At 36.0% G+C, this 21,510-nt stretch overlaps 1 protein-coding gene across 1 annotated transcript in view; it reads right to left on the minus strand.

The window, feature by feature from the left end:
* Positions 1-21,510, minus strand: part of SORCS1 (sortilin related VPS10 domain containing receptor 1) — a 454,044-nt gene that overhangs the window by 744 nt on the left and 431,790 nt on the right. The window contains 7 exon segments of the mRNA XM_081955321.1: positions 785-987; positions 2,936-2,947; positions 2,950-3,095; positions 3,212-3,317; positions 4,425-4,524; positions 13,758-13,889; positions 16,302-16,414. Coding sequence (XP_081811447.1) covers positions 848-987; positions 2,936-2,947; positions 2,950-3,095; positions 3,212-3,317; positions 4,425-4,524; positions 13,758-13,889; positions 16,302-16,414 — 749 coding nt within the window. The 3' untranslated portion in view covers positions 785-847.

A 21,510-nucleotide genomic window follows, 5' to 3' on the forward strand; every position in this document is an offset into this window, starting at 1 on the left:
TGACAGCTAGCAACAGCCAAGTTGCGCCTGATTGGCTAAGACGCGGCTTGGCTGAGCGCGGGCTATTTGGGATGTTTTCATTGGCTGCCCTGCTTGACAGCTCCATATACATAGCTGTCAAGCAGGGAAAGTTGCTGAATTTGTCTGTTGTAGTTATTCGCTAAATGTTCTAATAAAGGCTGTTATAGTTGCCTCACAGCGAGTCCTGCCTCATCCTTTCAATTTTTAATCATTATATGCATTTGGAGATATTTTCACTCATATACACATACTTCTGTCACATACATTATAGGCAACTCCCATACATTAAGAGTCCTTCTGAATATATTTATTTAATTATCACCTAAACTGGCCATAAAAGGCTCTTGAAGCAATAAGACAAATATATGTACAAAAACTGAACCTTATATTAAAATATGATTATAGAAAAGATATAATTTATCTCTCTATGTCATATTGTCCAAGGCTGAGCCCAAACATTTCAAAACACTTTTAAATTGAATTATGGTAATTACTGGCTTGGATACAGCCAAGGCTAAATCCAAATAGGGTTGCCAGATATCCATGATGAACTTGGACAGTATAGAAATCATCTGCTTTGTCCACTGCCCAGGACAATATTTATAATCAAACTTTATGACTGGCAGCTCTGAAAGGGCTCCAGATTACCCATGTACTTTAACATGGTTATTTTGGTGTTGTGCCCTACAGGCAGCTGCTCCAGTCCCCCACCCCTTCAGCTGACCACCAGTGTACTAATCAGTGGGTCAGCAACCCAGCGCACCTGCGCCTGACGAGCATTCCTCAGACATCTGACCGCCAGTGTGCTTATCAGCAGGGCAAGAGTCTATGCACTGTCTGGTCCTGGACCCTGGGCAGTCCTTGGCTGTCTGGTCACGCTCGCTGGTTGGTGTCCAGGATGTCCAGGAGATTTTCCTCCCAATAGCCTCTTGTGAACAAGAATTGGTCTTTGGAAATCTGGCAACCCTACAAATAACCCCAGCCAGAATCAGTTGGATTCATTAAAAGTACAATCCTTGAATACTAATCTACATGTGCAAGGGAAGGGAAGGAAGAGAAATGAAGGATAAAGTACAACAACAGCTTCAGTAATAAATACAGTTGCATGCATTTGATCATAATTAATAATACATTTCCAGAAGAATGCATAACATGCCCTTGATAATTGGCAATATATAGCAATAGCAATAGCACTTAGACTTATATACTGCTTCATAGTGCTTTACAGCACTCTCTAAGTGGTTTACAGAGTCAGTATATTGCCTCCAACAATCTGGGTCTTCATTTTACCGACCTTAGAGGGATGGAAGGATGGGTCAACCTTGAGCCGGTTAGAATCAAACTTCTGGCAATCAGCTGAAATCACCTGCAATACTGCATTCTAACCACTGTGTCACCACAGATTACTTACACATTACTTCTTTTTTGTCAAATTTTGGAAAATATTAAATACATAAATCATGTACATATTAGTTATACTTATTAATTTAATCTACCTTTGAATTTAAAATAACATCAGAACAAATATACTTCTTTTTTATTGGCATCACTCACTTTATCATTCATATCTTTCCTAAATCTTGACATTAGGTTCAACATAAAGCAAAAAATACTATTCTCAAATTTTGTGAGCTGATGATATTATTGTAATATTATTGTAAACTGGAATACAAACATATGAACCAGACAGAGTCCATTCAAAGGTTAAATTCAAAGAACAGAGAGTCTCAGTCCTGCTTGACTAGGTTTGACTAGAAAATCTCCAAGGTACCCTTCATTGTATGTTCTAAAAGGCCATGTCATGCTAATATGTGCATCAAAGAATTTGAAAGTAGTGCATTGGCAAACTCACCTCCAGTAAAGCTTTCCTCAGAGTTTATCCAAACTTTGTTAATATACAGCTGCCTTTATATGAAATTCAGAAATTCTAATTGAAACTGAAATAATAGTTGGTCTCTTAGACTTATCTGGAGAAGCTACATTATAACTACTTTTTAAAGTTTACAGTGGTTGTAAATATATGTCTGGCTGAAATATAAAATAATGACTATCACTAACATCCTAAATTAGTTAGCCTTACTAATTATTAAATTATCTTTTTTTTTTTGCAGAATTGCACAAATCAATAAAACTATAAGGAGATGTCCATCTTTAGGAGGCTCATATGCTGGCTTGGGAATTCTGGGAGTTGATGTCCATGCATTTTAAAATTGCCAAGAAACATGTTTGATGGGATATACTGCAGTGACTGTGCAAAGGTATTTAGAAAGCACAATTTTTTATTCAAAGATTTTTGAATAAAATACCTTTGTTGTTGTATTAATTGTAATGGTTTCCATTTGTGTTCAGTTTAATTCTTGTGAGAGATTGCCTAAAAGGCATGATAGATGTAAAAGAATAAAAATAGCAAAATAAATTCAGCTAGTTTTGTAATAATGATAGCTAGTAATTTGTCATGATACCATAAAGGAGAATTTTATATTTTGTCTAGTGATTAGTGTAAGTTTGTTTGTTTACTTACAACATCTCAGTAAGTGACTGAATGGCATATGTCATAAAACATAAAAAAGTTCATTGAAAGATGACTTTGTGGCAACAAAATATAAACCAAAAATAGGGAAATGTTTCCTTGAACAAAGGTATTTGTAATGGTAGGATGTTTTTTTCCCCATAGCCCTAGTTAACTATTGTGACATTTATTACAATGAAAATAACATTTGACCTCATAATTTCTGATTCATTAATTAGAAGAGGTGGGGTAAAGATATTTGTGTTAGTTTAGAGAAATTTAGATGTGTTAATAGATCAGTGGGAATATTGAGTGTTTTAGCAGAAGAGGTTGGAAAAGTCAGAATAGTTTTAGCCAATCAGAATGCAAACTTTGACCAGCTATTGGCTGGCTTAGTTTATTTACCTATGGGCTGGTATCCAACTTCTCATCTACTAGTTGCTGTGGGTTCATCAGCTCCCTCTGAGGGACATTAGGAATGCTTTCACTGTGACTGCCTGGACTGACCATCTCTTGATCTTTCTCATTCTGCATCTGTGCATAAACATTAATGCCCGGAATCTTCCTAAAACATTAACAAAAACCATCATTGCTACGTGTATGCTAAGGCTCTCTTTGAATTATGCTTTCACATGGATAGAAGGATGGAAAGAAAGTCAGGGAGGAAAAAAACTCACATACCTTTTGAATTTGTAAATTACAAATACTGCCAATCCCACAAATACTACAGACAGTAACATTAGCATGGCTGAACCACTATGGCTAGGCGTGACATCTGTGAGTGGAGCTATAAAAAATTAAAAAGAAGTTTCAAAAATTAGACAATAGTATATTCAGCCATAGGCACATAAAGAAAGTGTAGAATGACTTTTTTAAAAAACAAACCATCACTGATGTTCTTGAACTTTTCCAACTAAGGTTGCACTGTTATTGAACAGTTTGTACAATTATCTGTCTTTTCTGCACCAGGACACCTCTATGCTTCTATAGTCTTAACATCTGATACACAGACTACAAACTTTTCAGAATAGAAGTCAATAATGATTTATTTAAGTTGGTTATGGCAGAAGGTTTGTGATTCCTATGGCTTCAGTTCTCAGACTATTACCTATTGCAGATGAAGATCAAGGAATGTTAATATCAAGAAACAAACCCCCTTTTTAATCTGCTATAGTTGTGACAGTTTAGGTTAACTTTTTCTGGACGTGTGTATTAAAACAGCCAAAGATAATAACAAAAATGAATATACTGCTTGCAATGTAGATAGGCACTCATGGGGTGTTTTAATTCAATCTCTGGAATAAAAAAGTATCTCTCTTTTTAGGTAGTCATCATTGTAAGTACATTTGCTCTAGCACTTTTGAATTAAATTGTATGAATAAACTGCATCTTCGTAGAATTAACATTTGGTGAATGATGTCCTTTTCTAACCTTTTATACAAAAGTACCATACCTATGGAGCCAATGAGATACACATGTTTAATTTCAGCTACATTTTCACAACTTGGTTTCTTGATTTGATTTTTTTGAGATGAAGAAATAGAAAGGACTGCTGGTAGTTATGAAAACCATGAAGTGAATTTAAAAAATTATGTAGCATATCTCTTTGTAAAGGTATCTCTTACCACTAAATCTTGAGGACTACCTCCATTCACAGCATTTTCCCTTTTCTAATATTCTGGACATTAGCTGTGATTACGTCTCAATAAATGTAATAGAACTTTAGCTATGTATTGTATTGCATTTTATCACAAAGAAGTATTTTAAATACATGTCAATAAAATAAAAGGAGAAAAATATTCTGAACATTAAAAATCTACAATTCTATCATGAAAGCATTGCCAATTAACTGTTTCAGCAATGCTAGCTCAATTATTAAAGAATCAGCACCAACCTGCTGTTAAATGAGCAGCATGAACAAGTATTCTAACTCCAGGTTTTAAGTCAAACTGAATGGCATTTTGGTTTAATTTCTGGACCAATATTTCTGAAATCTAGAATAAGGAAGAAATATATATAAATATATATAAAATTTTTGTATGCTACCAATCATCCAGAAAATGCTGATTGCTAAATAAAGAATGAAAAGTCTTGGTGCAGAAATGAAATAAATATGTTATATAAATCTTTTCTTAACAAACAAATGGATGTTTATGAATGGTTTTCCAGCCCCATAATTTAATCTGTCAGTTGGTGAATCATGTTATTATGTACAGTAAAGGAAATAACAATATATACTGAAGTTCTACACCAAAAATATGAAAATTGCAGTCTATGAACAACATATAGCTTAATAGCACTTGTCTTTTACCCTCAAATTGACTATGGCAAAATAAACGGCTTGGTTACCATAACCCTTTATTACAATCAGGACTCCTTTGACTTCTTGTATCACATACTTTTGAAATGCCACCCATCATATGCCGTACAAAACTTTTAATACAAGTTACGTACATTTTTTCTCCACAAACCTATTTTATTTTTCCTTCACAAAGAGATGTTACAAAATAAATACCAAGAAAACAATATTTGAAGAATACATCCATGAAAAAATGAACAAATCTACCAGGGCAGGTTTCTCCTCTCTGCTAGATGCTGGCTTAATAATCAGAAGGTGTCATTTAATAGAAATATGCCCTACTGCAAAACTTCAGATTGAATGGTAAATATAACAGGAAGTATACTTTCTTTTTTGTAATTGGATGCTGATGTCAGAGAAATCATCTTATGTACGATGCAACCATATAATATTCTTTTAAAGAATCCTTAAAAGGCAAGGTTAAAGGTTCCCCTTGCACATATGTGCTAGTTGTTCCTGACTCTAGGGGGTGGTGCTCATCTCCGTTTCAAAGCCGAAGAGCCAGCATTGTCTGGCCACGAAGACGTCACCGTGGTCATGTGGCCTGCATGACTAGACACCAAAGGCACACAGAATCTTTCCCACCAAAGGTGCTTCCTATTTTTTTACTTGCATTTTTTACATGCTTTCCAACTGCTAGGTTGGCAGAAGCTGGGACAAGTAACAGGAGCGCACTCCGTTAAGCGGCACTAGGGATACGAACTGCCAAACTGCTGACCTTTCCGATCGACAAGCTCAGTGTCTTAGCCACTGACACCTGCCAATGCTAATGATACATTTTCATAAAAAATACATTTCCATCCGTTGCAAGTCCATTTTCAATTTTTAATTCTACTCTAAAATGCAGCTATTATGTGAACATATGTGCTCTCTTCTATTTTTCATACATGAGATTGTTGTTGTTTTCTATTATCTATTATTTTTTTAAGTACAGCTGGGTCCTTAATTTAATACTGGCTACTGCTTCTTTGGCAAACACTATTCAGGGCTCACTACGAAATAGAAATCATTTTAGTTGCCTAAAATTGAAGTAGTTTGTAAAGAATATATTTCTTGCACATGTTATATATATGAGGCGAAATGGATACTTATAGACATTCCCTATAATTCACATTGGGTCTATCATATCTGGAAAATGCCCTTTCTGTTCTCTCCCAATTTTAGACCCTAGCAGGGGGTGGATTGCCTTTCAGGCCTTCCATTAGACAAATAATGAGTAGGGCTAGAACTATAATTATTACAATACTCAATCTTATGGTGATTAAAAAAACCTGCTGAAAAAGGAAAATATTACCTTCATAGTGCCATTACTTGATTTTGTTGAAAATGGTTGTTTTGAGCCAGATATTGCCCCTATCCCCCAAAATAGACCCTCACAGTGTACTGTAATGATGAAATAACATGCAGAGTTCAAGAGAAGCTTTTGGGGTAAAGCCTCATTTAAATAAAATGAAAGATTGATGCAGCACCCACTCCTCTTTAAAATATTATTTGTTCTACTGGAACTTACACAACAAAGTTTCAGTCAAAGCCTACTTTTAAAGCTGGTGCATTGTGACAATGCCCTAACATGAATTTTGAAGTATAACAATAACTAATTTTAATAGAAAGACAAACAACTTTCATTCAAAGCTACTATCATGATACTTGTACACATTTATTTTACATTATAGTCATTTTGTCAGCAGGACCCATATTCTTTAGAAACCTGTTTATTTCAACTGATATGTGATCCTGAGTGCAGTGTAACCATCTCATAACATGCAACATCATGATCTGCAAACTGAAGATCATAGCAATTCAAAGAGGTAGCTTTTTTAAACTTTTTAAACAAAACTACATTTTTAAAATAGGAAACAGAGGAGGTTTAAAACAGGAGCTGGCAACCTGAGGTGGTGAACCATATTTCTTAAACACCCCACCCCAACTATAATTTCTCCAAAAAATATGGCAACAGTTTCTTATAACTCAAAGATTTATATAAAAACTGTAGTACAAGCCCCAGATAGATTTAGTCCATTTAAAAATAAAAATAAAAAGAAAGAACTATTGTATATCTAAAATTCTGGCTCTGTCCCTATGTATTTAATTGTTCATTACCATATTCATTGTGACCCATGCCATCCTAAAAGTGTTAATTGGGACTACAGTTAAAAGTGCCCCTACACTGTTTGCTGGAAAATACTGCATGATGCTTACCATGGATACAGTCATAACAATGATAGAAGGACACATCAAAAATATGATGTGTATTATTAGAAAAAGCCTTTTGTTTATATTTATACTGCAGTCTGGAACAATGAGGCTTGAACTCATATACAATTAGGCAACCTTTCTTGCAGAAGTAAATGTTCACAGACATGTAGAAACTTCAAAAATGAATAATATGTTTAGTCAAGATCTCAAGTTTTAAAAACATACTTCATGTTTTGTGAATTCTGAACAAAATGCCAACAGCAGATTTGTCATATTCAGCCATTGGTTTCAATATGAATTTCAATGTGACGATAATCCAATCCAGTGTAATTAGGTTATAAAATGAACGAACTAAGATTGTATGTGGATGTACAAGAGCCTGAATTCACAGGGAAAGGTGCAATGCTGCCCTCTGGTGTCTTGCTGAAAGCTGCTTTTCCTCTGTGCCACAAGGATCACACTTTCTGCTATACTAAATTGTAACTTTGACATAATGAGAATTTATTGTAATCCCGCTGTTCTTCATATTCTTCTTTATAAGATAAATTCATTTTTCTTGGTTTTCACATCACTAGGTTCTTTGATATGTCATTGCCATGTATTGCATTGTAGGTCTTGACTTTAAAAAGTGGCAAAATGAGAATAAAACTTTAGCTGAATAAATACATATAAAAATCTCATAATTTAGGGTGAGGTATTTCTAAAAACAATAGTTTTGTGCATTTTTTAAAAAATCCACTGAGTGGGATGATAATGAATCAATAGGCAAGAAAGAAAATGAATACCTAAGACATTGGCATGGCACTGATTAGCCCATTCCTTAATGTAATCAAATTACCTTGATATGAAAGAAAAGTTCCCGAGACTCCTTTGACAAACTAAGTCACCCAGTTCAAAGTATACATCCTCATCCTTATGACATTCTTTATATGATTTGCATGGCTTCAGGCTGTTTTAGTTATGTGTCATTCAGAATAATACCACAATTTCAAATGTAAATTTGGAAAAAAAAACCCACCCACCTTTCTACTTCTTCATGTTCACATTCATCAATGGAGCCACTGGAGTATAATATTGGTCTTATTTTTTAAAAGCTGGTGTGTCTTCTAATTTTCACTGCTTGGCGTATACAACCCTACAGCTACATCCACTTATGAATCCAGGACCTTTTAATTAGTGGTGTGGCGATGTTGAACTCTAGCAGTTCAAATGATAGAATTAGACATTCATAACAATGAACTCTTTCTAGAGGATGGCACGTATGTTCAGAGCGTAAAATAGACTTTTCTCTCATTCAAATCCCTTTATACAATTTTCTTCTTTTCTGAGCATATTTTACTTATATGATTATTGGATTTATCAGACTGGTCTCTGGAGCATTGTAATATAGTGGGTGACTTCATTCCTTCTGCTTTTGAATATGAAGTCTTGCTTTGATTTAAAATGCTAAATAAACACAGAATTTTCATTGTAAATCGTGGGTTAGAGACTCCAGCAAAATGAATGAGCTAATGTTGTGGCTTATATAATAAACTAAGGTTAGTGCTATAAAGCTAGGACTGTGTTTTTATGTCAGATGGAAGCTGCTTCAATAGAAAGTTTATAAGATCATTCACCAATTCAACAGGAATAAAACCTGTTTAAAACTATGTCTTTCAGGGTGAAAAAGTTATTCTCCTGTTTAAAGTACCATAGGAATCTCAACTGGGATAAAGGAGGAACAAAATCACCATAGATATTATAATACTTTTCATATGTATTGTTCTGGCTACTGAGCATAACATCAGGCAACAGGGAACTAGGGTGATTTTCGTCTGATTTAACAGAATTTTTCTGTATTTGGTTTGTGTGAGAAAGTATGAGGGGCTGCACTTTGAAGAAGCAAGATAGAAAGAGTATTGACACCTTTGAACATTGTTATTGGAGAAGACTCTGAGAATACCATGGACTATTGTATTTGTATGTGGGAAAGACCTTAGGAGACTGGGTAAATAGATGCTGTTTTGAGAATGGTCAGGCAAGAGATAGCATAACATAATGGGTGAAGCAAGAGGTTCAGAACTAACTCTCCCTACATTATCAAGCTGTATAGGTGACAGTAGGAGAATTTTAAGATCTGCATGTTTCTGTTAATGTAGCTTTACAATAAAGTAGAGTTATTTTATTTGGTTATGTTTCCTGTCTGGACTATCTGTGTAATGGAATGTAGTTCCCTACATTCCTTACCTAATAGTTCCCTAAGTACCATCTCTTTGCCCATTTCGCAAGGTTTTCCTATATACTATTACATCTGCTAAAAAAAAAAATCCAAAATAATAATAAGAATGAATCATTGGATAATTTAACCCAGACTTCTCACTCATGGCACAAATAACCAGACTTAAATTATGGCATTTTGGAGATCTTATATACTGTATTTAACTGTCTGGAGAAGCTGGCAAATATGGTACACAAGCACTCAATTAATCCAGCTAAATATTGTCTATCATCAGCCTTGTACTGATAACAAGTTTATTAAGTATAAAATGCATATCAACAACAAAACAGTGCTTGACATATTCTTGTTCAGGTTCATGAGTTATAAATTTTATATGCTCATCATCAACAAAGAAACTTTAAAGTTTTGAGCTTGTGCCACTGCTGGCACACTTAGGTTTGCAGCTAAACTTAAAATGTTTAAATACAGATAATCTTATTTCAGTTGAAAAATTGAATTATTGCCATTTTCAGTGACATATATTTTCTTCACTATGAATAACCCTTCTTCATCTGCTGCTGCTGCTGCTGCTGCTGTTGTTATTATTATTATATTTATTTTTAAAAATGTTTAAACGCTACACCTTTCAGGGTAAAAGTTATCCACATGATTAATGTCTCATAAAAATCTGATATGGGATAAAGAAGGACTAAAATCACTAGAGGTGTTCTGATATTGTTAATATATATATTGTTCTGAATGCTGAGCAGAAACATCAACCCCATTCTAAAAAACCTAGAGTGATTTAAAGAACAGACTGAACTCCTCTGGATTTAAATGTAAGATTTGTGTGTCAGAAATATGAGGGCCCAACATTTTAGAAAAAAAATATTTTAGTCAGTTGAATCATAATGGGGCTTTCCCAGAACATCCAAAATCAAATAGCTGTTCTATAAAGGAATACCAGCCTATAAAGGAGCCACCATTTCTTGATATTAGGCCTTTGCATGTACGATATGCATGACTGCAGGACAATTACCCAAATGCTGTAAAAATATTAGAGCTGGCATCCAACAAAATATAATCTTAGTTAGAAGGATTTTAAACTATTTATCATTATTAGAGTTCAAAGTCATTGAAAGTAAAACTGGCTAGCTGATTAAGCATGTATGCAATAAGCTGATTCATTACTCAAATGAAAATATATTTGCATTAATGAGAAATTTAATATTAGGGCTTTGCAGACTTACAGACTTACAAGATAAGAAATTATCCCTTTCTACCAAAACTATATAAAAAATATCAGAAACTGGGAAGACCGTCATTGTGGCTTCTCTAAAGCAATAAAGAGTCAGTAAACATGAAAAGCTTTCTGGGTTAGAATTCTTTAGAATATAAATCAAAATGTGTCAACTTCTTTTCATTGGAGATTTTCTACCATAAAATGTGATGTCTACTTTTACATCCCCCGTCATGTTACAAAAATCCTCAATCAAAAATGTATTTATTTGTGATCAGGAGCCAACGTCACAACAATACGGATGTGTGGTCTCGATGCTCCGAGACTGATACTTTTGCCGCTGGATGGTCCAATCGGACCTAAACCATTCCGCAGAGACAGTGAACAGGAAGAATATGTCTTGTTGATCTCAGGGACATCGCAAAATCCCTGATCGATCCAAGAGAAATTCTTCAAGCCGGTGACAAAAAATCCAGCCATTAGGCTGATGAAGTCGGGGCGGCTCCAAAACAGAAGGATATAGAAAAAGAAAGTGTTTCCAGCTGGTGAGGAATTTTTACCGTTTTAAAAGAGACTGCCTATAAAAAAACATAAAGTTAATTTAAATTTCCGAACAGAAGAAATAAGTGGAGGAATTAAGCTTTGAATGGTTTTGGACAGTGTGTTATCTTACTTTTTAAATGTTATTTTCATGGATGGAATTTATGCAAGCCTTTTAACCCGAAGGGATTAAGTTTCTTCTTTTCTCATTATTATTTTTTGCAACCTATGGACTAAAATTCTCATTCTTCATTACTATGTGTGTTTTTCCCTTTTTCTTCTCTATTTCATTCAAGAATTTGACTTTTTTTAACTTTAGAATAAAAAAAGATACAAAAAGCAACAAAGAAAATTGTAACAACAGAGGGAAAGACGACACTGCTATTCAGAGGCTAGAAGTTTGTGTATTGGAAACAAAACACTTTTACTTTCCTCACTGATTATTCTGGCTTGGCACTTCAAGATCTTACTGTTTTGTCTATAGAGAGTGATAAGAAGAAAAGCATACAGATGTTCCTTTGAAGTATATCTTTAACCAGAGAAAAGTGAAAATAAGACCTTATTGTGAATTTATGCTTAATCTTGTAAAAACCTTCCAAGCCAGAGCAGCAGTGTTTGTTAGCTCTAGATAATGGCACAACCTCAACAGCAGAAAGAAACTAAGTTTGCAAAAGCCTTAATTCAGAAATTATCAAACACATTTGAGAGGATGGAGAAGAAGTTGGAAAATCTAGAGCATCTAACAGTAAAATATGATGAAGAAGTTGGAGATGTTTATCAAGTGGAAAAAGTGGAGGTTAGAGTCCTAAAAACAGAAGAGAAAAATGACTACAAAGAAATTAAATCCGCTGATATCTATGGTGATTGGTTTGTGTCTGGAAATGGAAAGAGTGGAATACGGAAAGAGGAATTAAATGGAGGGGAACTCTACCCCAGATGGCAAGATACAGAAGAAGAAGAAATAAAAGAATTTATGGATTTAAAGAGAGAAATTTTGTTAGCAACATCGTTGAAAACACCACTGACAATTAAAGATAAGCTGATTAAGGAAATAGAAGAAGGGCATCGAAACTACATGAGAGACTTAGTAAGCAATGAGTTGCAAAGAGGAGTCGATACAAATTTGATTAAGGAGATGATTAGAGGACTGATACCACAAATGGCAGAAGACATGAGATTGTTTTGCTACTGGAAAGATACAAGTTGATAGATGAAAGGGTATAATCTAAAAGTAGTTAAATTTAGTGAAATTTAGTGACAATAGATATAGTTAAATAAATAATTGATAATGATAATAATGTATACATGTGTATTGCTATGATAAGTAATAATTGGATATGAATATTGAATGTACCTATGAAAGGTAGATTAGAATTTTTTTGGGGGGTTATATTTAAAGGTTAATAAAAAAGAACTAAGTTAAATTTAGTTAAGTTTTGTTTATTAGGGGGGAAAATGTTATGATAAAGGACACAGTCAAATAAAGGAGGGATAATGATAACAGTATAAATATTCATGGGTACAACATAAGGAAAGTATATGTAAATTGTAAACAGTGATTTGGAAAGGAGGATTAGAAATTTTTGTTGCTAAATATTATGGATGTTTAGCTAGAATAGGCCATAAGTATTCAGTGTTACTGGAGGATATTAGAAATAGCAAATGAAATGCCAGTATGTGGTTATGTTTTAAATCTTGATATATTTTATGATGAAGGACGTTTAAACAATTATAGTCAAATGAAAATGGAGGTATGATGATGGTAATATGTATAAATATATCTGAGTTAAAATACTTGAGTTAATCTGAATTATGGTTGATTACTGTGGAAGAGATGCACAAATGTCTTTTGTAACCAACTGATACACTTTCTACAGTATGTAAAGAAGGAGGATTCTTTGTGTTGTGTCTCTTTTGAAAATTAAAATAAAAAAAATATATTAAAAATGTATTTATTTGTGTGTAGTAATTCTTTTTGAAGTCAAAAACTTCCATTCATCCTGTCTTACAAAATGTTTGATACTAATAAAAATAAAAATGGTGCTGCAATAGAAATTGTTACATTAAAATCTAAAATTTCAACTATTTTTTTTTCATTTTCCTCCCCCTCCCCCCAAAAAAGATAGATGCTTTGAAATAAGCTGTTGTTATTTAAGATGAAGATTCTAAGGTTGATTAGATCCAGATAAGAAAACCTGAATCGAAACCATGGTTTACAGGTTAAAACCAACTGAACTCTATTGATTTAAATTGCAGTGACCGAAACATAGGAGTAACCCTCTAAAGTGGCTATCGTCTTCCAGCAAACAAGTAACTTCATTCTACATGGCGAATGTTTCCATGTGGTCTTCCAAGGAACCACAAGAACTGAATGTTGCTGTAATCCATCCTTAAGATGATAAGGACATCAGTTGCTGTTGACAGAGCCTGGGTTAATAAGACTATGAAATCCTGAGCCTTTACTTTGTCTGCTTTAAATGTGTTAATATGTACTTATTCAGTGACTGCAAGAACAATTTAGAGAAAACTGAAAGGTTATAGAATCATGAATAATGCAAGGAAAAAATAAAATGGCTATAAATTAATATTAATGTGAGATGTGTGTGATCTCTACTTTCCAGAAATGCTTAATGTAAATTTCTTAACAGTTCAACATTATTATATAAGCTAAAAGAAACCAACAAGAATCAGATACCTGTTGCAGATCTTCAGCTGTTTCTTTACTTTCTCCATTGGTATTCTTATAGGGCAAAATAAAGAGTTCAGCTGAGGTGGGTAACCCTGGCAGGATCGCTACCAAAATATGTTCACTGGAAATGATTGTTGCCTAATATGGGGAAAAGAAAAGTAATACTACATTAGACTGACATTCACATTTCTGTCTCTGCAGCTAAAATAAACTTGAAACTTGTCTTGTATTATAGTTTTTTTATAAATTTACTGACTAGTTCAGAATGCGGCCGCGCGGGCCATCATGGGAGGGACAAGATACTCCCATATAACACCACTCCTGCGTGAGCTGCACTGGCTGCCTGTGGTTTTTCGGGTGCGTTTCAAGGTGTTGGTTACTATCTTCAAAGCGCTCCATGGTACGGGACCTAGTTACCTGCGGGATCGCATCTCACCTCATACATCCCTGCGACCAATCCGCTCTCACAGGGAGGGACTCCTCCAGGTGCCGTCCACTAAGCAGTGTCAACGGGCGGCGCCCAGGAGTAGAGCCTTCTCTGTGATGGGCCCAACCCTCTGGAATGACCTCCCCCCTGATATCAGAACTACCACCGACCTCCGCTCCTTCCGACAGAAGCTTAAGACCCACCTGTTCCAATTAGCTGGCTTAACTGATTTATAGTCCCATTTTAGCCTCCTGGCAAACATCTTATTGGGTAGTTTTTAAGGGTATTTTAATGTTCATTTGTATTTTAATTTAAATATTGTACAGTCCACATCCTACCTCCTCCGTTTACCTATTTGTATATTTAAGTATATTTATATTTTGTACTTATACTGTTTTAAAATGACTGTACACCGTCCCGAGTCCTGTTTAGGAAAGGGTGCGGTATATAAAATTAATAAAATAAATAAAATAAAATAAAATATTAATACAAATAGTTTATTTTATTTTAATTTATATCCAATCATTCCAACATTTAACTTTTTTTTAACATTTAACACTATATTTAATACATAAAAATGAACACCACCTCTCAGTTCTACAGTAGAACTGTTTGGGGTTGTTCTTTTCTTTTTGCTTCTTGTGCTCTCAGTCTCATCATCAAATAGCAATAGTAGTAGCACTTACATACTGATTCACAGTGTTTTACAGCCCTCTCAGCATATTGCCCCCAACAATCTGGGTCCTCATTTTACCGAACTTGGAAGGATGAAAGGCTGAACCAACTATGAGATGCGAACTACTGAACTGCAGGCAACAGGCAGTCAGCAGAATTAGCCTGTAATACTGCATTCTAACCACTCAGCCACCACGGCTCTTATACAATTGCATTCAAATCTACATCTTCCACCAAGAAAATCCATTCTTCAGTTTTTTGATAAGCATTATATTCCCGCGCCTATAGGCATTTCACAGCAGAGAATCATTGACAGTGGTAAATTTGATTGCTGGTTTGGGGGACTTAAAAATATACAGTTTAAAACTATCTGCAAAGAAAATTAATTAATGAACATGAATGACATGAATAAAGATTAGCAATAGCACTTAGCAATAGCACTTAGACTTATATACCACTTCTCTGTGCTTTATAATCCTCTTTAAGCAGTTTACAGAGTCAGCCTATTGCCCCCAACAATCTGGGTCCTCATTTTACCAACCTCGGAGGGATGGAAGGATGAGTCAATCTTGAGCTGGTGAGAATTGAAGTGCCAAACTGCACCCAGCCTGCAGTGAGCAGAATTAGCCTGCAATACTGCTTTCTAACCATTGGACCATCATGGCTCATTCTGCTCAGGCTTAAAATCATGGTGAGTCTAAATATGGTAGCCCATGTTAAGCCATTCTTTATGTCTTAACTATGACATCCAAATTTTGTACCATCATATTACCTGCATCTTGACAAGAAAATTTGTTTCTACACTTCAACACTTGAAAACTATTCAGAGTTAAAATTTCCTAATCTATATTCCATCACATTCTTGAATTGTTCTCATCAATTCCAGACTTTTATAGATAATTAGTAATACAAAATATATGGATTGATTCCACAAGTGTATTTAGCACAATGGTCCTATCATCCCTTGATCTGTGTCATTTTGCACAACGACAATGAGAAAGGATGATGAAGGAAGATTAATTACTACACGATCATATAACACAGGCACAGGACAGACTGCAATGATCCGTATGGACAAAATGTTAGGCTTAAGACTGCACAAAAAGATAGGTATACAAGATAAAGACACCAAACTATATGTATTTTAAATGTTCAGCTAGTAAAAAGAAATACAACTCAGTTTTTAGCATGCCACATAAGAACACAATTACAATGATGTGGCACCGAGGCATCTATTGTAAGCCTTCACAATACACACACACACACACACACACACACTTTTAATTTTTTTTTAAAAAAACTGAAATTAAATGTATGAGAATTGTTTATATTAATCCGATAAGCATAAATCATGCTTGTGTCTTAAATTGGATTCAGACTCTTCTAAATGCTCCTTTCAAAGAAATTATGCAAAGATAACCATAAAATATGGGAACATTTTTTTTTACCTCAACTAGAACTGTCTTGATGACATGGCCAATGTCCCTTCTCCATTCAGGAATATCTGGATTGTAGTTATCCAGATTTGGAGAAAACGAAAGACGTAAAGACTGAAAATGCTCTAGAAGGAAGAAAAAGAAAGAGTGAAACGGAAAGGAAAAAAAAAAAAACAGAGAATCTCAGGCTATTCAATGGTGCTCATATTAAATCAGTATACATTTAGGCAAAGAGGAGCACATTGATATTTTAAATTCTAATTAATAAATCCCCCAAAATATCTATCACTGCTGAATTTAGACTTTTTGAGGCCCTAAGCCCTTTGTTAAGAAGTTACACAAGATATCACAAATATGCATACCAAAAGTCAATCTTGGATCACTACAAAAACATTGAAAACATAAAAGGCAAAATGTTTTGCCTTTTAATTATTTAATAGCAAAGTATTTAAAGTGGAAAATTAACTTCAAATTCACTTCAAATGAATGCATTTACTGATTAGATATTTATCATTTGCCTGGCTAGATTTCTGTCATAGTTAATGATATAGTCTGTTTAAGTGTAATTTTAAAAATATTTTTAATATACAGACAAAAAATGCTGACAAAATAAGTAATCAGTCATTTTTATTAACATAAGTAAAAATGAACCTGTTTTTATAGTAAGAAAACTGATAGTGTAAACTTTTGTGAGGACGTGCAGGTTGTGAGGCCCTATACTATAGCTAGTTTAGCTTATGCCTAAATCACCAACTAAAGGTCCCTAGGATGCAATATGGTCATTCTTTCTGAATTAGTCACTCAGAGTTCAACTACAAACGTCTAATGGAAAAAGGTCATTTGAAAGAACATTGGCCTATTTTAAAGGATTATATAGTGAACTGTTCTGACCCCCCCCCCCCCTGCTCTGGTATACCAAGTCACTCTGACACAAAGTCTCTTCCAGATGTTTATTGACATACAGGTTCAACCTTGGCAGCAATCCAGCCTGCCAAGGTCAAGATAGCACTCTGGGCAGCAATCCAACTACAGGGACACCCCTTGGCAGCAATCCAGCTACCAAGCTCGAGATAATCACCTTAGCAGCACTCCTGCTTGCCAAGGTCCAGGGAACAGATAGGCAGCAATCCAGGTAAACCCTTTGGCAGCAATCCAGCCTGCCAAAGTACAACACAGATCTGAGCTTCTCCAACTCCAATGATCAGCTGATTCCTGCAAAGGGTGTGTCCACAAGCAGTCCCTTTATAGTCTGGAGAGGAGTCTAATGATCAGCAGCTGAGAGCAATTACCTCCTGTAATTGCTCAATTGCTCCTTACGCCGGGTAGCACGCCGGTAACGAGCATCTAATAGCTCACTGCTGATGTATGACTCACTGTCCTGTGACTCCTCCCCACTGTTCCAAGGCATGACATCAGGAGCCCCCTTCCTTTGGCTTTCACCACTGCTCCATGCTTCAGTGCCTCCTGGTGGCCAACCAGCCTCTCTGCGCCCTGCTCAGAGTCGGAACCTTGTCCAGGGTCCTCCACATCCTCCTGAGCTGACTCAGAGGGACCCTCGCTGTCGGAGTCTGGTGGCAACTCCAACGGCGCCTGCTGGGCCACAACAGTGAACTATATCAAAGGTATCTTTTTAAAGTACAGGTAGTCCTCAACTTACGATCATAACCAACATTTCAGTTGCTAAGTGAGGCAATTAAGTGAATTTTGTCCCAAATTTTTATGACTTTTCTATTGTTAAGTGAATCATATTAGAACTACCACCGACCTCCGCTCCTTCCGACAGAAGCTTAAGACCCACCTGTTCCAATTAGCTGGCTTAACTGATTTATAGTCCCATTTTAACCTCCTGGCAAACATCTTATTGGGTAGTTTTTAAGGGTATTTTAATGTATTTTAATGTTTATTTGTATTTTAATTTAAATATTGTACAGTCCACATCCTACCTCCTCCTTTTACCTATTTGTATATTTAAGTATACCCATATTTTGTATTTATACTGTTTTAATATGACTGTACACCGCCCTGAGTCCTGTTTAGGAAAGGGTGCGGTTTATAAATTAAAGTTGATTATTATTATTATTATTATTATTATTATTATTATTATTATTATTATTATTATTATTATTATTGCAGTTGTTAAAATAGTAATATGACAGTTAAGTGAATCTGGCTTTCCCACTGACTTTGCCTATCAGAAGGTCACAATGGTGATCGCATGACCCCGTGACACTGCAAACATCAAAAATATCAGCTGCTAAGTGCCTGAATTTCAAGTGACCTTGGGGATGTTGCAATGGTCATGTGAAAAACGGTAATACATCACTTTTTCAATTGCTGTTGTAACTTTGAACAGTCACTAGGTCAGTGGTTCTCAACCTGTGGGTCAGGACCCCTTTGGGGGGGGTGTCGAAAGACCCTTTCACAGGGGTCGCTAAGACCATCGGAAAACACATATTTTCGATGGTCTTTGGAACCGAGACACCAATTTTATGGTTGGGGGTCACCACAACATGAGGAACTGTATTAAAGGGTCATGGCATTAGGAAGGTTGAGAACCATTGCACTAGGTGAACTGTTGTAAGTTGAGGACTATCTATATTGTAATGGTCCACATAATCACAGCTGTGCAAGAAAGAGAAGACAAAGAAGAGAAATTCACTATAGAAAAAGCTCCTAAATGTTCATCTTTCCATTATATTTAACAAACTGTAATGCTATAACTGTACTTTGTGCACATTTTAGAGAGTGACGGCATTTAAAAAGTCTGCAGATGTAACCAATAGCCAATGACTTATGCACTTAAAGTGTTTTCTGTATAACTCCTACTGATGAAACCAATTCCAACTTTGCATTGACCCAAAACAATTTCTAAATGAAGATAAATCTGAAGCCTTATTGGTAATCAGCTGATTAAGCGTTAGTGCTCTATGAACCAAGTTACGAGGGAGGTTTAAAAAAAGAATTTAGACAAAATCTTCAAACACATATGGTAGTTTGGTATATTTGTGTGTTTCCTTCAATATTCCTCCAAATACAGACAGCTTGTAAAGCAATTAGGTTGTTTGCATTTTGAAAGGATTCAAATGAAACACTTGAAAATATCCCTCAAAATAAGACAAGCAGCATGGCAATTACTTTAAAGCAGCACTGTAAAGAATGAGGAAACTGAGTGGGGATTTAAGAGATATAATGTACTCAGCACTTGAAATTATACACAGATAGATAAATATACGGTAACAAAAATGAATGAATGTGTTGAGGTCAACACTTTATCTGGCTGATCTTATTTCTGTTTGTAGCAAGAGATTCAAGGATGTGCCAGTAAGCTAACATTCCTACTAAAGATTCTCTTGAACTGAATAACAGAATAGTTGTGATTGAACATACCAATATTCAAAAGTATGTGGTGGTGATGAAAGTGTGTGTATTTTTCTACTGTTTTATACCTACAGATTCTCAAACCTGTTGAGGGATAAATTCAGTGAAGGGAGTGGAGGGGGGAATTATTCTCCAGGTTGGTGGAAGGAATTACATACCTACTTTGAACTAAGCTATGCTATTAATGCTTTTGCAGAGGCCATCTTTCATGCCAGCTATTTTAAAGAATATAGCTCAGCCCCCCAAATTTCCATTTGAGGAAACTGTTAGGAGACAGTAGAGGACCTTTAGCTATAGCATATAGAGGAAAGAGTTAATTTAAATCTCTCAAAATCATATTGAGACCTGGATATTCTGTCAGGACAGAATCTGTTCTTCTAGGGCAGTGATGGCGAACCTATGGCACGCGTCTCACAGGTGGCACACAGAGCCATTTGTCAGGGCACGCGAGGCGCTGTCCTGTCAGCTGGCCAGCGTGCATGTGCGCGCTGGTGAGCTGAGTTCACCCTTTTTTAAAGCCATTTTTCGCCCTCCTCAGGCTCCAGAGCCTTTATAGGAGCCTGGGGAGGGTGAAAAAAGCCCCCCCCCCGAAGGGCCTCTGGAGGCTTCATGAGCTTCCCTGAAGCCTCCGGAGCGCAAAAAACTGGCCCTACGTGCAAACCGGAAGTTCAGGAACGGACATCCGGTTTGCTTGGAGGGTGGTTTTGACTGCTCCAGAGGCTTCAGGGAAGTGTCCTGAAGGTCCTTCAAGCCTTCGGAGTGCTCAAAATGACCCTCCGAGCAAACCGGAAGTCACTACCGGTTTGCTTGGAGGTTTGTTTTGACTGCTCCAGAGGCTTCAGAAAAGCGTCCTGAAGGCCCCGCAAGCCTCCAGAGGGCTTCCGGAGGGGTGGGGGAGGCTGTTTTCACCCTCACCAGGCTCCTATAAAGCCTCTGGAGCCTGGGGAGGGCAAAAAAAGCATGCAAAAAATGGGGGGTTGCGCCTGTAGTGTGTGCATGCGCACTGGCAAGGTTGCGCATTGCATTATGGGTGTGACACACCCACACACTACCCCCCTGCGCTCCCATTTATGGCACGTGAGCCAAAAAAAGGTTCGCCATAGCTGTTCTAGGAGGTAATTTATAGCAAGAATCTTCCTGGTTCTATTAGATAAGGGGTGTCAAACTTATGGCCCGCAGGCCAGATACATCATGCATTGGCCACCCCATCCCCATTTTAGCGAAGGGGTCAAATGTCATGATACATCACGTGATGATGTGACGACAGGGGTTTGACACCCCTGTATTAGATCACCCAGTTACTTAATCTAATGCTATCCCTCTCCCTAATTCTATGTCTATCTTTAAGTGATGAATACCTTTTTCATTTTGAGTAAATTTTAACTAACCAGAGCCATCAGGGTAACTCACTGCTCACTCCAGGAGTTTGATTCTGAGAGGCTCAAGGTTAACTCAGCCTTCCATCCTTCTGAGGTCGGTAAAATGAGGACCCAAATTGTTGAGGGCAATATGCTGACTCTGTAAACTGCTTAGAGAGAGCTGTAAAACACTGTGAAGTGGTATATAAGTCTAAGTCCTATTGCTATTAATTGGGGTTATATTTTTTCAAGTTAATTAAGAACGAGATTTTATCGGGGATTCTTTGGTTTTGGCTATATATTTTGTTGACTAAATTGCCTGGCATGTTTGTGATATGACAGAATAAAGTTTTGTGTTAGAAATAAATACTTAGTGCAGCTGCACTTAATTTTTCTCAGAAATCAAAATTAGTCTTGGACCAATTCTCTTTCCTGTGGCAAAAAATATTTAGGTTCCTCATATAGGAGAACTATCAAGTTTACTG

The sequence above is a fragment of the Natrix helvetica genome (assembly GCF_964273705.1).
Source record: "Natrix helvetica genome assembly, chromosome: 5".
In the NCBI taxonomy this organism is placed as follows: Eukaryota; Metazoa; Chordata; class Lepidosauria; order Squamata; family Natricidae; genus Natrix; species Natrix helvetica.